Here is a 15972-nt window from a genome sequence, read left to right as displayed (position 1 = left end):
AGGCAGCTCAGTGGGCTTAGGAATAAAATTAATGAACAGAAGGAGTACTTACCTAAGAGACTGAAACTCTGAAAAAGAACTAAACAGAAATTCTGGAGTTGAAGAACTCAATAAATAAAATGAAGAATGCATTTAAAAACACTGGAAATAGAGCAGACTGTATGGAAGAGAGTATTAGCAAACTTGAACATAGAAATCTAGAAATGGTGCAAGTAGGACAGAAAAGAGAAGATATTTTAAAAATGATGAAATTCTGTGAGCATTATTCAACTCTTTTAGGCAGGGCAACATTTTGGTCATGGGTATCCCAGAAGAGAAGAGAGGGAGAAAGGAGCAAAGAGTTTATTTAAAGAAATAATAGCTGAGAACTTCCCAAACCCATAGAAGAAACTGGATATACAAGTCCATGAAGCCAAGAGAACACCTAATTATCCCAGGGCAAAAAAGACCTTCTCCAAGACAGATTATACTAAAATTGTCAAAAGTCAATGACAAAGAATTTTATAGGCAGCCAAGGGAAAGGGAATGGTGGTGTACCCCTTTGTGGGTTACAGAAGAACCTCATCAGATCTCTCAGCAGAAACTCTACAGACTAGGAGTGACATTCTCAAAATACTGAAAGGTAAAAATTATTCCTCAAGAATGCTCTCTTCACTTCCCTGGTGGCTTAGCAGGTTCAGGATCCAGCATTGTCACAGCAGTGGCTCTGCTTGCTGATGTGGCACAGATTCGATCCCTGGCCACGGAGCTTTTGTATGCTGCAAACATGCCCTGCACCCTCCCCCCACCCCCCAAAAAAAGAGGAAGAAGAAGAAAGAATACCCTATCTAGCAAAGTTATCCTTCAGAAATGGAGGCAAAATAAAGACTTTCCGAGACAAAAGAGAGTTTACCAACACTAAACCTGCCTTACAAGAAGTGTTGAAATGAGCTTTTTCCACCAGAAACAAAATGGCAAAAGTTCACAAAACATTGAGTAAGGTGATAAACAGACAGAATAAGAAAATTGCAACAATTTATTACATACAGGTTTTTTTTTTTTCCCCTTTTTTGGCCACACCCACAGCATATGGAAGTCCCTGGGCCAGGGATCAAATCCAAACCAGAACTTCGACCTACACCACAGCTGCAGCAACACTGGATCCCTAGCCCATTGCACTGAGCTGGGGATTGAACTGGCGCCTCCACAGAGACAAGCTGATTCATTAACCTACTGTACCACAGCGAGAACTCCCACAAAATGTGCAAAGTCAGTAGAAGGAAGAAAAAAAGTTGAAAAAATAACTATACCTACTTCAGTTCAGTAACATACAACATAAAAAGGAAAAACTTGAGACAACAAAAATACAAAAGAGGAAAAGGATGGAGCCTACATAGGTAAATGAAGATAAGATCCTATCAGGAAGAAAAGTACTATCTTATCTATGAGAGGTTTCATACAAACCCCATGGTAACCACAAAATATAAATCTAGAGTAGAGCCATGAAACATAGAAAAAGGAAAAATAGAAAACCTCCAAACCAAAATGGTAGAGAGAAATAAAAAGGAAAAAAAACATGGAGAATATAGAGCAACCAGAAAACAAAAGCTAAAATAGCAGCCCTAAGTCCTCATCTGTCACTAACCACCAAAAACGGAAATGGATTGAAATCACCAATCACAAGACACAGAGTGGTTGGATGGATTAAAAATCAAGATCCAATAATATGCTGCCTCCAGGAGCTCAGCTCTGATGACAAACACAAGCTCAAAGTGAAGGAATGGATAATGATACTCCAAGCAAATGGAAATTGATAGCAACACAGTAATAGTAGGGTACTTTACGGAGTTCCTTTGTGACATAGCTTGATAAGGATCCATCACTGTCATTGCAGTGATTTGGGTTGCTGCTGTGGTTCGTGTTTGATCCCTGGTTCTGGAACTTCCAATTGCCATGGGTGCAGCAAAAAAAAAAAAAAAAAAAAAAAAAAAAAGAGGACTTTAATACCCCACTTGCATCAATGGATAGATCATCTAGAGAGGAAGTCAACAAGGAAACAGCAGAACCAGGTGGACTTGATAGATCTGTATAGACCATTACATTCCAAATGTAGCAGAAGGCATATTTTTCTCAAATGAACATGGAACTTTTTCAAGAACAAACCATATGTTGAGCCACAGAACAAGCCTTAGTAAATTTATGAAGATTAAAATCATCTTTCCCAATTGCAATGGTATAAAACTAGAAATCAGCTATAAGAAGGTGGAGACTGAACAACATGCTACTGAATAACTTCTGGGTCAACAAAGAAATCAAAGAATTTTAAAAATTACCTGGAGACAAATCAAAATGAAAATATAATATACCAGAGATCTATGGGATGCAACAAAAGTAGTATACTAAAATGAAAGTTTATAGCAATACAGACCTATCTCAAGGAACAAGAAAAATACCAAATAAACAATCTACCCTTACACTTAAAGGAACTGGAAAAAGAAAAAAATGCAAAGTTAGTAGAACGAAGGAAATAATAAGGATTAGAGTGGAAATAAATGAAATAGAGACTAAAAAGACAGTAGTAAAGAATTAATGAAAATAAGAGCTGGTTCTTTGAAGAGAGAAACAAAATTGCCAAACCCTTTTCTAGGCTCACCAAGAAAAAAGAAGGCTCTGATCAATAAAATCAGAAATAAAAGAGAAATATCAATAGATACCACAAAAATACAAAAGTTTATAAGAGAATATTAGGAACAGCTATGTGGCAGCAAAGTGTACAACCTAGAAGAAATGGACAAATTCTTAGAACCATACAACCTTCCAAGACTGAATCATGAAAAAATAGAAGGACTAGTCAGCTTCAAAGGTGCATTCTACCAAACATGCAAAGAAGATTTAATATTATCCTTCTCAAACTCTTCCAAAAAACTGAAGAGGAAGGAAAGCTTCCTCACTCATTTTTTGAGGCCAACATCAGCTTGATGCCAAAACTAGGCAGAGACAACACACACAGAAATTACTGACCAATACCTCTAATGAACATAGACACTAAAATTCTTAATAAAACATTAGTAAACCAGACCTCGGTCTCATACCACACACACAAATCAACTCAAAATGGATTGAAGACTTGAATGTAAGACTGGAAACCACAAAACTCCTCTAAGAAAACATAGGCAGTATGCTCTTTGGCATCCATCTTAGTAATGTATCTCTAGATAGGACTCCTCAGGCAAAAGAAACCAAAGCAAAAATAAACAAATATCACTATATCAAACTAAAAACTTTCTGCACAGCAAAGGAAACTAACAACAAAACGAAAAGACAGCCTACCAAATGGAAGAAGATATTTGAGAATGATCTATCCAATGAGGGGTTAATATCCAGAACATGTAAAGAATTCATACAACTCCACAACAAAAAAACAACCTGATTAAAAATTGGGCAAAGGAGGAGTTCCTATTGTGGCATAGTGGAAAAGAATCCAACTAGTATCCAGGAAGACATGGGTTCGATCCCTGGTCTCACTCAGTGGTTTAAGGATCCGGCATTGCCATGAGCTGTGGTGTAGGTTGCAGACTTGGCTTGGATCCTGTGTTGCTGTGGCTGTGGTGTAGGCTGGCAGCTGTAGCTCTGATTCAACCCCTATCCTAGGAACCTCTATATGCTGCAGGTGCAGCCCTAAAAAAAAAATCATAAAAGGGCAAAGTAGCTGAATAGACATTTTTCCAAAGACGATATTCATATGGCCAACAGGCACATGAAAACATGTTCAGCATCATTAATTATTAGGGAAATTTAAAACAGAACCACAGTGAGATATCATCTTACTCCTGGTACAATGCCAGTTATCAAAAAGACAAGAAATAACAAGAGTTGGAGGATATAGAGAATAGAGAACTATCATGCACTATTGGTGGGAATAAATTGGAAAACTATGTGGAGATTCCTCAAAATATTAAGAATAGAACTACCATATGATCCAGCTATTCTACTTCTGGGATATTTATCCAAAGAATATGGAAATACTAATTTGAAAAGATATGTGCACCTCTGTGTTCATTACAATAGTCAAAATATGGAAAAAACCAAAGTGCCCCATCAACAGATGAACAGACAGAGAATCATGGTGTATATAAACATATAATAGAATACTATTCAGCCTTTAAAACGGTGAAATCCTGCCATTTTTGACAACATGGATGGACTTTGAGGATTTTATGCTAAGTGAAGTAAGTCAGAAAGACAAATACTGTATGATTTCATTCATAGGTGAAATATAAAAAAAATAAATACAGACAAAACCCATAACAAATGAACAAAACAAACCAAATAAAAACAAACACACAATTGCAGAGTAGTGTTTGCAGAGGGGAAGGGGCATGTGGTGAGTGAAATGGGTAAAGGGGATCAACCATATGGTGAAGGATGGGAACTAAATTTTTGGTGGGTGCATGCTTCAAGGTACATAGAAGTAGAAATGTAATGTGTACCTGAAACATATAATGTTATAAACCATTTTTACCTAAAAAACATAAATAATAAAAATACTTTTTTTTGCAAAGAAATACATTTCGAATTGCAATAGCTGCCATAGTGATTCATCTGAAAGATCTGAGCAAAATAAACTGAAAATCTTCGTGAAGGGTTCTCCATTCTTGATGCCATTAAGAACATTTGTGATTCATGGGAAGATGTCAAAATAAAAACATTAACAGGAGTTTGGAAGAAGTTGATTCTAGTCCCCACAAATGACTTTGAGAGGTTCAAGACGACTGTGCAGGAAGTAACTGCAGATGTGAAAGTAGCCAAGAAAACTAGAATTAGGAGTGAAATCTGAAGTTAATTAATATTACCTCATGATAAAAGCATAATAAAATGGATGAGGAGCTTCTTCTTATCAATGAGCAAAGAAAGTGATTTCTTGAGATGGAATCTACTCCTGGTAAAGATGCTGTAAAGATTGTTGAACTGACAATAAAGGATTTAGAATATTACATAAATTTAGTTGATAAAGCAGTGGCAGAGTTTGAGAAAATTGACTCCAGTTTTGAAAAGAAAGATTTACTGTGGGTACAATGCATGAAACAGCATTCCATGGTACAGAGAAATGGTTCATGAAAGGAAGTATCAGTTGATGTGGCAAACTTCATTGTTGTCTTATTTTAAGAAATTGCCACAGCCACCCCAGTCTTTAGCAGCTACCAGCCTGATAGGTCAGCTGCCATCAACATCAAGACAAGACCTTCCAGCAGCAAAAAGATTACAACTAGCTGAAGGCTCAGATGATGATAGCATTTTTTAGCAATGATGTATTTTAAAATTAAGGTATGTATACTGCTTTTTTAGACATACGGTACTGCACACTTACAGACTACAGAATAGTGAAAACATGAATTTTATATGCATTGGGAAACCACAGAATTCCTATGACTCACCTAACTGTGATAGTCATTTTATCATAGTGGTCCAGTACCAAACCTGCAATATCTCTGAGGCATGCCTGTACTAACTTTCCACAGATTTGGCAGAGAAACAGGTTTGAGTGGTTTGTTGAGAGAATAGTGAGGAATTGGACTCGATGGAAGGTGTATGCTGGTGAATGGTGAGAAATTAAGATACAAAGCTATAAAGAAAAATGTTATATATGTATTTGAATCCCAGGCAGAGTAATTCATATAATCTGTAGATAACTGATTCCTGTTTTTGAATGGAGGGAGAGTATGATAAAGCTAAAATTTCAGGAGTGTTCATCTGGAGTTTATTGAAGGGAAGAAATGTGGAATTAAGGAGACCAAGTTACCGTAAGGTCCCAGAAATGAAGTGGTTGGGCCTGACCTAAGTTTATGGCCATGGAATGCAACAAAGGCACAGATCCTAAGGACAATTTGAAAGAAGTACTGACGGGAATTTGACTGGGTCAAAACTTGAGTTATTTTTGTTCTGTGAGATATAGACCTTAGCAAGGAATGTAGAAAGGAAAAAGTGGGGAGAAAGGAGTCAAAGATAACTTGTACCAGGAAGAAATAAACTGGTAGTATAATTTGTGTCAGAAGGCTATATATTTCTCAAGTGGTAGTTTGTCTTTAAATTTTAATTCATATAATGTAAAAAAGAATGCTATGTTAATATTTTTTCTATATGATTACAGATCTCTACAGTATGGAAATCAATTCATATATCAGTCAATGCCACGAATGTTATCACTATGGCTTGATTTTGGTGCTAAGGCATACGAATGGGAAAAAGGTATAATTTCTTTGGTAAAAACTGTATACATTCTTTTTTCTCACATTATCATGCTCCATCATAAATGCCTAGATATACCTCTCAGTGCTATGGTAAAAACTTTAAAGGACTAAGAAGAATTATAATATATGCGTGAGCAAGAAACCAAATGTTAAAAAAGAGGAAAAAGACCAAAAGTAGGCTTAAGTAGTTGCAGTTGCAGGACCTGCAAGTGAAAGTTTGCTTGTTCCTTGGTAAACTTAACACATATTGAAAAACATTAGTTTGGAGTTACCATTATGGCTTAGCAAGTTGAGAACCCAGCGTAATTCTATGAGGGTACAGGTTCAGTCCCTGGCCTTGCTCAGTGGTTTAAGGATCTGGCATTGCCACAAGCTGCCGTGTAGGTCACAGATGAGGCTCAGATATGGCGTTGCTGTGGCTGTGGTGTAGGCCAGCAGCTGCAGCTCCAATTCCACCCCTAGCCTGGGAACTTCCAGATGCCATAGGTGCAGCCTTAAAAAAGAAAAAAAGGGGAAAAAAAGAAAGAAAAATACTAGTTCAAGCCAAATAATTTACCTTTAAAATTACAACAGTCTGTGGCTTGTTCTGTTTGCTTCTAGTGAAAATTAATGGTCCTTGAGTTTTTCAGTGGACTTAAATATTTTTTCCTACTTGGACAGAGAAAACTATTTTCCACAAATTGGCAGGTGATCTAGCTTTGGACATGGGGAAAATATATATCTTTAAGCTGTTTTTAAAAGATTTTTTTCCTATGAAATTGATACAGTTTTATTTTTTTACTGGTGTTTTTAACTTTGATTTTTTTTTTTTCCTCCAGCTGGCCGCTCTGATCGTGTACAAATGAGAAATGATTTAGTTAAAATAAACAAAGTTATTACAGAGCACACAAATCATTTAGCTCCATATCAGTTTTTGACTGCCTTTTCACAACTGATCTCCCGAATTTGTCATTCTCATGATGAAGTTTTTGTTGTCTTGATGGAAATCATAGCCAAAGTGTTTCTGGCCTATCCCCAACAAGCAATGTGGATGATGACAGCTGTGTCAAAGGTGATACATTAATCACAACAATGTCTTTTCCATTTTATGTGGCATTGATTATTTAATGCTTATGTATAGATATAAGTTCCAGGGTTTCTCTCTTACATTAGATTCATATTAAGAAAATACATTTTAAGCATTTTTAAGAATAAATTATAGCACTGTATCCCATTATAAAATTCAGAAATATTTACTGTATCAAGTGAAGTAACTCATATGTTTAAAATCAAAGGATTTATCATACATTTTCTTTATGAAGTATAGTAAACTATTAGTGTTTGTTATGAAACAGTAGCCTATTTTATTCCAAGTGTTTTTAATCCAAAGTATTTGAACTTTTAATAGTAGAACATTTTTATTGTATTATTAATAGGAATGTACAAGTTGGTAAATATCTTGAATTAATAAATATTTTAGAGAATTTAGAAAATAGAGATATAAAAAAGAAAATTAAAATTCACTCTTTATATCATTAATATCTTCATGTGTTTTTGTATATTTACTGTCTATGCATACTTTAACACTGAATTTGGATTACATAGCTATATAATTTCGTATCTTTTCACCTAAGATTATTACCATAATCATGTTCCCATGTTATTAAATATTCTTTAGAGACACGATTTTTAAAATTATATAAAATTCTATAAAAGACAGAGTTTCCTGGTGGCTCAGCAGGTTAGGATCTGGCATTGTTACTGCCATGGCTCATGTTGCTGCTGTGGCACAGGATCAATCCCTGACCTGGCAACTTCTGCCTGCCTCAAGCACAGCCAAAAATTGATTAATTAATTAAAATTTTAAAATTTACTTAGCCATCTGTAATTTTTTAAACTGTCGTTAACCTTTGAGGTTGTTTCCTTTTTTGCTCTAGACAAAACATCCAGATACATTTATATTTATTCTCATTTCTAATTATTTCTTTAGGATCGATCCTAAGACGGAAATTCACCAGGTCACAGGATAGCAGCATTTTTATGGCTATTGATAGTATTGGCCAAATTGATTTCCAGAAAACTTCTATAAGTGTAACCTCTCATCTTGCATGCTTTTTAAGTTGATTTTTGTCAATTAGAAGTATTGTTGTCTTTTAAAAATCTTTTAACAATTACATTTAACTTTTTTTTTTATGACAGTCTTCTTATCCCATGCGTGTAAACAGATGCAAGGAAATCCTAAATAAAGCTATTCTTATGAAAAAATCCTTAGAAAAGTTTGTTGGAGATGCAACTCGCCTAACAGATAAGCTTCTAGAATTGTGCAATAAACCGGTACTATCATAAATCTTACTACTTATAGACTATGTTGGATAATTTTATATAAAGCTTAAATATGATTTTAGCTGGTTTTATTTCATTTGGTTAATTAAATTTAAATTCTCACATATATTGGTATACACATATATCGAAAGTTATCAAATTGTATATTTTAAATATTGCAGTTTGCCTTTTAAGTAGAGGATATGAAATAACCATAAAAATATAAGTAGATAAAATACTTAAAGGTCTATGATTGCTTTCTGTCATATCTTTAAAATTTCAAAATTCATATACTTTAACCTACATACATGAGAGGAAAAAATGTTGGCATTTCTGGTTTCATTTTTTCAGTACATATTTCATCGCCTACCAGGGGATAAGCACTGTATGACGGGAAACAAAGATAATAAGACATGTCTTGAAGTTGTCATAGTCTCATAGGAAACCACTCAGATGGTATCTAGTGTAATAACTGCTTCTTTCAGTAGTCTTGTGACTAGAATATGGACATGGTTACAGGAGTGACTACTCTTCTCCCTAAGGAATTGGGGGGGAAAACACTAAAGAATGTGTAGGAAAGGTAATAGTGGGGGTATGGTCATTATAAGGAGAGACAGATTCTTTATAAAGTAACTATCTAGACTTCACTTTAAAAATAATCACTCACGGCCCAAGAATAGCAACAACAACAACAAAGACAAAGAAAATAAATAAATAAAAATTAAAAAGGAGTTCCCGTCATGGCGCAGTGGTTAACGAATCCGACTAGGAACCATGAGGTTGCGGGTTCTGTCCCTGCCCTTGCTCAGTGGGTTAACGATCCGGCGTTGTCGTGAGCTGTGGTGTAGGTTGCAGACGCGGCTCGGATCCCGCATTGCTGTGGCTCTGGCGTAGGCCGGTGGCTACAGCTCCAATTCAACCCCTAGCCTGGGAACCTCCATATGCTGCGGGAGCGGCCCAAGAATAGCAACAACAACAACAACAACAAAGACAAAGAGACAAAAAAAATAAATAAATAAAAATAATCACTCAGAGTTCCTGTCGTGGCTCAGCGGTTAGCAAACCCAACTAGCATCCATGAGGATGAGGGTTCAATCCCTGGCCTCGCTCAGTGGGTTAAGGATCCGGCATTGCCTTGAGCTGTGGTATAGGTCGCAGACACGGCTCGCATCACGGTTGCTGCGGCTGTGGTGTAGGCTGGCAGCTACAGCTCCAATTGGACCCCTAGCCTGGGAACCTCCATATGCCGCAGGTGAGGCCCTAAAAATACAAAAAGACCAAAAAAATGAAAAATTTAAAATTTCTTTAAAAAGTAGAAAATAAAAATAATCACTCTATCACCTATTTACAGGTGAGAATATACAGATTAACCTATTTCTCACCTTCCCTTCCAATAAACATCTTGAAAGAATAGTCTGTTTTTAATATCTATTAATCTTATGTGACCTCTGATGTACTTGACATTATGAAATATAGTTTTATGATAATGGCCAACATTTGTTAAACACTAGCCCTTTTCTAAGTGTTTTACATTTACAAACTTACAATTCTTTATATGAAAGTTTTATCACAGCTACATTTAGAATTTCAGAATTTTTCCGATCTTTGATGGTAATACAATACATATACTTTATATTAAATATCATCACTAGGGGTAATTTGGTAGAGTATCCCATAACCAGATACGATAACATTTCTTCAGTGAAACATTAATCTTTGCCCTAAGTGAGACGTCCAGGTGTCTTTTTGCTGCCAAGTGAGGTTTGGTACCAAAAGAAAAAGACTGATTTACTGAGCTCTTTGGAATTTGTAACATGTGATAAATTGTATGCCACTATTATTTACTTTAGTCATTCACTATCCTAAATGTAGGTACTGTTACTGATGGGGTAAAAGATTACAGAGAGGTTAAAATATGTTTTTATAGAAGTGAAATTTTTGCTTGGGGTAAAATTAATCATTCTGTAATTCAAGGTATATAGAGAAATTAAAATCTACTATTTTTTTCCCCTAGGTGGATGGAAGTAGTTCCACACTGAGCATGAGCACTCATTTTAAAATGCTTAAAAGACTGGTTGAAGAAGCAACATTTAGTGAAATCCTCATTCCTTTACAATCAGTCATGATACCTACTCTTCCATCAATTCCGGGTGCCCATGCTAACCACGAACCATTTCCTGGGCATTGGGCCTATATTGCAGGCTTCGATGATACGGTAAACTGTAGTCTTATATAACTGTTAACTATGTTTTTAAAATTTAGTTAAAATTTTCAAATTAAGTTTAAAAGTGTTTTCTTAGGAGTTCCTATTGTGGCTTAGCAGGTTAAAGACATGGTGTAGGCCTCAGTTGCAACTCCAATTCCACTGCTAGCCTGGAAACTTCCATATGCCAGGTACAGCCAGGAAAAGAAAAATAAATAAATAAATAAAATAAAAAGTGTTTTCCTCTGGAGTTACTGTTGTGGCTTAGCAGGTTAAAGACCCAATATTGTCCCTGTGAGGATGCAGGTTCAATCCCTGGCCTCACTCAGTGCGTTAAGGATTCAGCATTGCTGCAAGCTGCAGTGTAGTTTTCAGATGTGGCTTGAATCCAGTGTTGTCATGGCTGTGGTGCAGGCCTGCAGCTGCAGGTCTGATTCAACCCCTGGTCCAGAGGCTTCCATTTGCCATGGTGTGTCTGTAAAAAGAAAAATAAAATAAAAAATTAGAAAGTAAAAGTATTTTCCTCAAAGATTAGTCGAATTTTATTTGCAAAGAAAAAAAAATGATTCAGAAAACAGAAAAGTAAAACCATTTTACTGATGGAACAAAATTAAGTGATAAAAACCCCATGTTCAACTCACTGTGTTTTTTGTTTTTGTTTTTCTTTTTTGGCCATATCTGAGGTATATAGAAGTTCCTGGGCCAGGGATCCAATCTGAGCCGGAATTGTGACCTATACCACAGCTGCAGCATCTCCGGATCCTTAACCCACTCTGCTGGGTCAGGAATTGAACTGCCACCTCCAGAGAGACAAGCCAGATCATTAACCCACTGCACCACAGCAGGAGCTCCTCTGCCTAGTATTTTGATTTTTCAGATGTTCATATTGTCTTAGTATGACTAAAATCTTTATTTTTTTCTATAATTTCATTTTTTCATATTCATCTTTTGTCCTAAAAATGGAGAAGAGAAAGAGAACAAAGTACAATTTTTGTTTGTAGGTTGTATTTTGGGAGGTGTGAAATTTTTGTTGTTACTATCTTAAATGATATAAGCACTTCTAAGTAAATACTTTTGAAAACTCTTTATACTTCCTTGGTTCAGCTGCTTCTGTGGTCCAATTGAAACTTAATTAGTTAATTTGAAACTATCTCAGGTTCTGCAGAAAGGTCTTAACAAATGTTTCAAAGGTCTTTTAAAATGTGTCTCAGAGTTCCCTTCTGTGGCTCAGCAGTTGAGTACTGGACATGGTGTGGGTGAGGATGTAGATTGGATCCCTGGCCTCCCTCAGTGGGTTAAGGATCTGTCATTGCCACAAACTGTGGTTTAGGTTGCAGACTCAGCTTAGATTCCACATTGTGGTGGCTGTGGCATAGGCCAACAGCTGCAGCTCCAATTTAACCCCCAGCCCAGAACTTCCATATGCCACAGCTATGGCCATACAAAAAGAAAAAAATTAGAAAATGTCTATTTATGGGCAACCATTCTTTTCATAGATCATAGATAATTAAGATAAAATAATTAAAATAATAAATATGCTACATGTTATAGGTTTTTATGTTTTCCTTTTTATTATATTAGGTAACACAATATTTATAAAACTTGTCTTTTAGGTAGAAATTCTTGCTTCTCTTCAGAAACCAAAGAAAATCTCTTTAAAAGGATCTGATGGAAAGTTCTACATTATGATGTGTAAGCCAAAAGATGACTTGAGAAAGGATTGTAGACTAATGGAGTTCAATTCCTTGATTAATAAGGTTTGGATATAGTTTGCTTTTATTTTGAATTACCATAATTACTATCAATGAAATATTGGTAAATCTCTCTTAATTGGGATAAAATATCCATCACATAAAATTAACCGTCTTAAGCATTCCTAAGTGTTCCGTTCAATTTAGTGGCATTAAGTACATTCGCATTGCTGTGCAACACCTCCCTCTAGCACTTTTTTTCATCTTCTAAAACTGAAACTCTGTTATCTATTAAACAGTAACTCCTTATTCCTTTTCCCTCCAGGTCCTGGTAACCACCTTTCTCCTTTGATGTCTCTATGAATTTGACTATTCTAGATACCTCATATATATGGAGTATTTGTACTTTTTTTACTGGCTTATTTCACTTAGCATTATATCTTCAAGGTTCATCCATGTTATAGCATGTGTCAGAATTTCATTGCTGTATAAGGTTGAATAATATACAATTGTGTATGTACATTACATTTTGTTTATCCATTTACTCGTCAGTGGACACATGAGTTGCTCCCACTTTTTGGCTATTGTGAATAATGCTTCCATGAACATAGATGTATGTATGGATACCTATTTGAGTCCCTGCTTTCAATCTTTTGGATATGTACCCTGAAGTGGAATTGCTGGTTTAACCTAATTTTTTTTTTTTTCGGTCTTTTTACCTTTTCTAGGGCTGCTCCCATGGCATATGGAGGTTCCCAGGCTAGGGGTCTAGTCAGAGCTGTAGCCACGGGTCTACACCAGAGCCACCGCAACGAGGGATCCGAGCCGCGTCTGAGACCTACACCACAGCTCATGGCAACACCGGATCGTTAACCCACTGAGCAAGGCCAGGGATCGAACCCTCAACCTCATGGTTCCTAGTCGGATTCGTTAACCACTGAGCCACGACAGGAACTCCCAGGTTTTACTTAATTTTTTAAAAATAAGTTATTTTTATTATATTGAGAAAAATGTATGACATTAGTAGGGGAAAATATTTTCTATTTAATGTTTAACTTATATATAATATAATATGATATGATATAATTTTTTCTATCAGATTTATTTATGTTTTGTTTCCATACTAGAAAAAAAAAATGTTGGCGTCTAGTTTTAACAACATACTTATCAAAGGTGATCATTAGTATTTTTTTCAGTTCTATTGGTAAGTACTTGATATCTGTCTCAGAGATGATATGAGAATCCTCATTAGAGGGTTATTATAAATGTATGGTCTTAGGTATTTTGAATTATTCTCTAGCCATGTATTTAGAAGTGCATGTCATCTGTTTTTCCATTGGTAATGGATTAAACCATACTATGGAAACCTTATTTTTCTATACGCTTTTTGTTCTTCCTCTCTAACCCCCCCTACATGTTACTAGTACCTCTTTTATTAGCAGAAATAGTTGTGGATCTTTAACATAAAAAAGATATTGCAGCAAATGAGTTTGCTTTTTAAAAAAGGAGAATTATGGTTTGTGCTTAGTTTAACCAAAAGTAATTTAATTTAATACCACATTAAAAACCATTTCAAAGGTTTATTAATGGAAGGGATATTTTTTATTTAAAATTTTGTTTCATAAATTTGTAACTCGGTTCACTGATACTAAACCATTAGTATGTTTGTTCCAAAGCTCCCTAAATGTTTTTCTGTTTAGGAGTATCAGGTGGCCTGGCTTTAATTTATAAACTTATCTTAATCAGCTTTGTTACCAGTTATTTCATTACTATTCCTCTACATTAATATGATCAAATAAAATAGCCTGATTGTAGAAAACTACAATCTCACTGCATTGGTCTAGGAGGCCATATACTTATATATCTTTACATGTGACTCTAATGTGATACTATTTTGCTGACATTTATGGAGCCTATTTAATCCTAAAGTTTAAAATGTATTTTGGTCAATGATTGCGTTTATTGAATTTCACAGCTTATAATCATACATGTTTGCTTAGTCTATTTATTTCATATAGTTCCAGAGTTAAACAAAATACTGTTTATCTTTACCTAGTATGATTTAGGATTTATCAGATGAGATATGAAAAGTTTGCTTCTGCTGGGAGATAATTTTTCAAATGAAGCTGTAATATTAAACTCTATTAAGCTATAATATATAGCTTATAAGCTTATAATATTAAGCTATAAATATTAAAAGAGTAAGAAATACATTTTGGGATGTCATAAAACTCATACTTTTTTGTTTATATACTTTTTTAGATAAAATTAAATAGAATCCTCTGTATCTAAGGACCTAATGTTTCAGTAATATCTTGGAAGCAATTTTTAAGAAGTATTTTGTCATTGTTGGAGTTCCCGTCGTGGCGCAGTGGTTAACAAATCAGACTAGGAACCATGAGGTTGTGGGTTCGATCCCTGACCTTGCTCAGTGGGTTAAGGATCCGGTGTTGCTGTGAGCTGTGGTGTAGATCACAGACGCGGCTGAGATCCTGTGTTGCTATGGCTCTGGTGTAGGCCTGGTGGCTACAGCTCTGACTAGACCCCTAGCCTGGGATCTCCATATGTCACGGGAGCAGCCCTAGAAAAGACAAAAAAAAAAGTATTTTGTCATTGTTAAATATAGAAGTATAATGTTTTTGAACACGGTATTGTCACATTAATAGTGAATAATTAAAAGAAGTACTTGTCCAAGGCGTTTGTAATAATTTGGATACTGACATAGTAGTTTCCTACTCTGAAGAATTATTCATCTACACTACATAGTAAGCTTTTATTGACATTCTTTTGCTATGAAATGAACACTCTTTAGATGTATTTGGCATAACATTTAGAAATTTTTAACTTTTAAGTTTATGTGGTTTTTTTTTTTTTAACAGTGCTTAAGGAAAGATGCAGAATCTCGTAGAAGAGAACTTCATATTCGAACATATGCAGTTATTCCACTGAATGATGAATGTGGAATTATTGAATGGGTTAACAACACTGCTGGCTTGAGACCTATTCTGACCAAACTATATAAGGAAAAGGGTACTAAAATTAATTTTAACAGTATAAATATATGCTAACATGTAATGAAGGTGTAATTGTTACTAATATATGTTATTGTACATTTTTTTTGGTAGAAGCCATTATAAAATTTCTAGCTACTATTTACAGAGGTACTTAAGTAATTTCCTCCTAAATTCCTTGTCCTATTTAAATTCTTTATCTTTATTCCAAAAAGATTTGAGGCAGCTTACAAATATATACATGAAAATTTGTTTTTCTAGGAGTTTTTGATTAGCATTTCTGAAACTGTTTTATGTGTTAACTAGACTTTAGCAAAGTAGATACATTGTGGCTAATGAGAACCAGTTTGGGAGTTCCTTCTATGGCACAGTGGGTTAATGATCCCGCTTGTCTCTGTGGAAGTGCTGGTTAAAACTTATCCCCAACCCTGACCCAACTCAGTAGGTTAAGGATCCTGCTTTGCTGTTGCTATGGCATAGGTTGCAGATGCGGCATGGATTCGATCCTTGGCCTGGGAACTTCCATATGCCCCAGGTGT

General features: G+C 35.3%; 1 protein-coding gene across 3 annotated transcripts in view; it reads left to right on the top strand.

Moving 5' to 3' along the window:
* ATR (ATR serine/threonine kinase) overlaps nt 1-15972 on the top strand; it is a 115257-nt gene that overhangs the window by 90321 nt on the left and 8964 nt on the right. For 2 of the 3 annotated variants that reach the window (XR_007135455.1, XM_047783927.1), the window contains exons 37-42: nt 6128-6225; nt 7046-7278; nt 8406-8540; nt 10543-10743; nt 12345-12488; nt 15302-15452. Coding sequence is in view for 2 of the 3 variants with exons in the window: in XM_047783927.1 (XP_047639883.1) it covers nt 6128-6225; nt 7046-7278; nt 8406-8540; nt 10543-10743; nt 12345-12488; nt 15302-15452 (962 nt within the window). In the remaining variant the exon portion in view is untranslated. Of the gene's footprint in view, nt 1-6127; nt 6226-7045; nt 7279-8196; nt 8344-8405; nt 8541-10542; nt 10744-12344; nt 12489-15301; nt 15453-15972 lie in introns of those variants that run through there. The other variant, XM_047783940.1, reaches the window with a different exon arrangement.

Source organism: Phacochoerus africanus, chromosome 1, assembly GCF_016906955.1.
Source record: "Phacochoerus africanus isolate WHEZ1 chromosome 1, ROS_Pafr_v1, whole genome shotgun sequence".
In the NCBI taxonomy this organism is placed as follows: Eukaryota; Metazoa; Chordata; class Mammalia; order Artiodactyla; family Suidae; genus Phacochoerus; species Phacochoerus africanus.
This window is presented reverse-complemented; position numbering and strand designations above follow the sequence as displayed.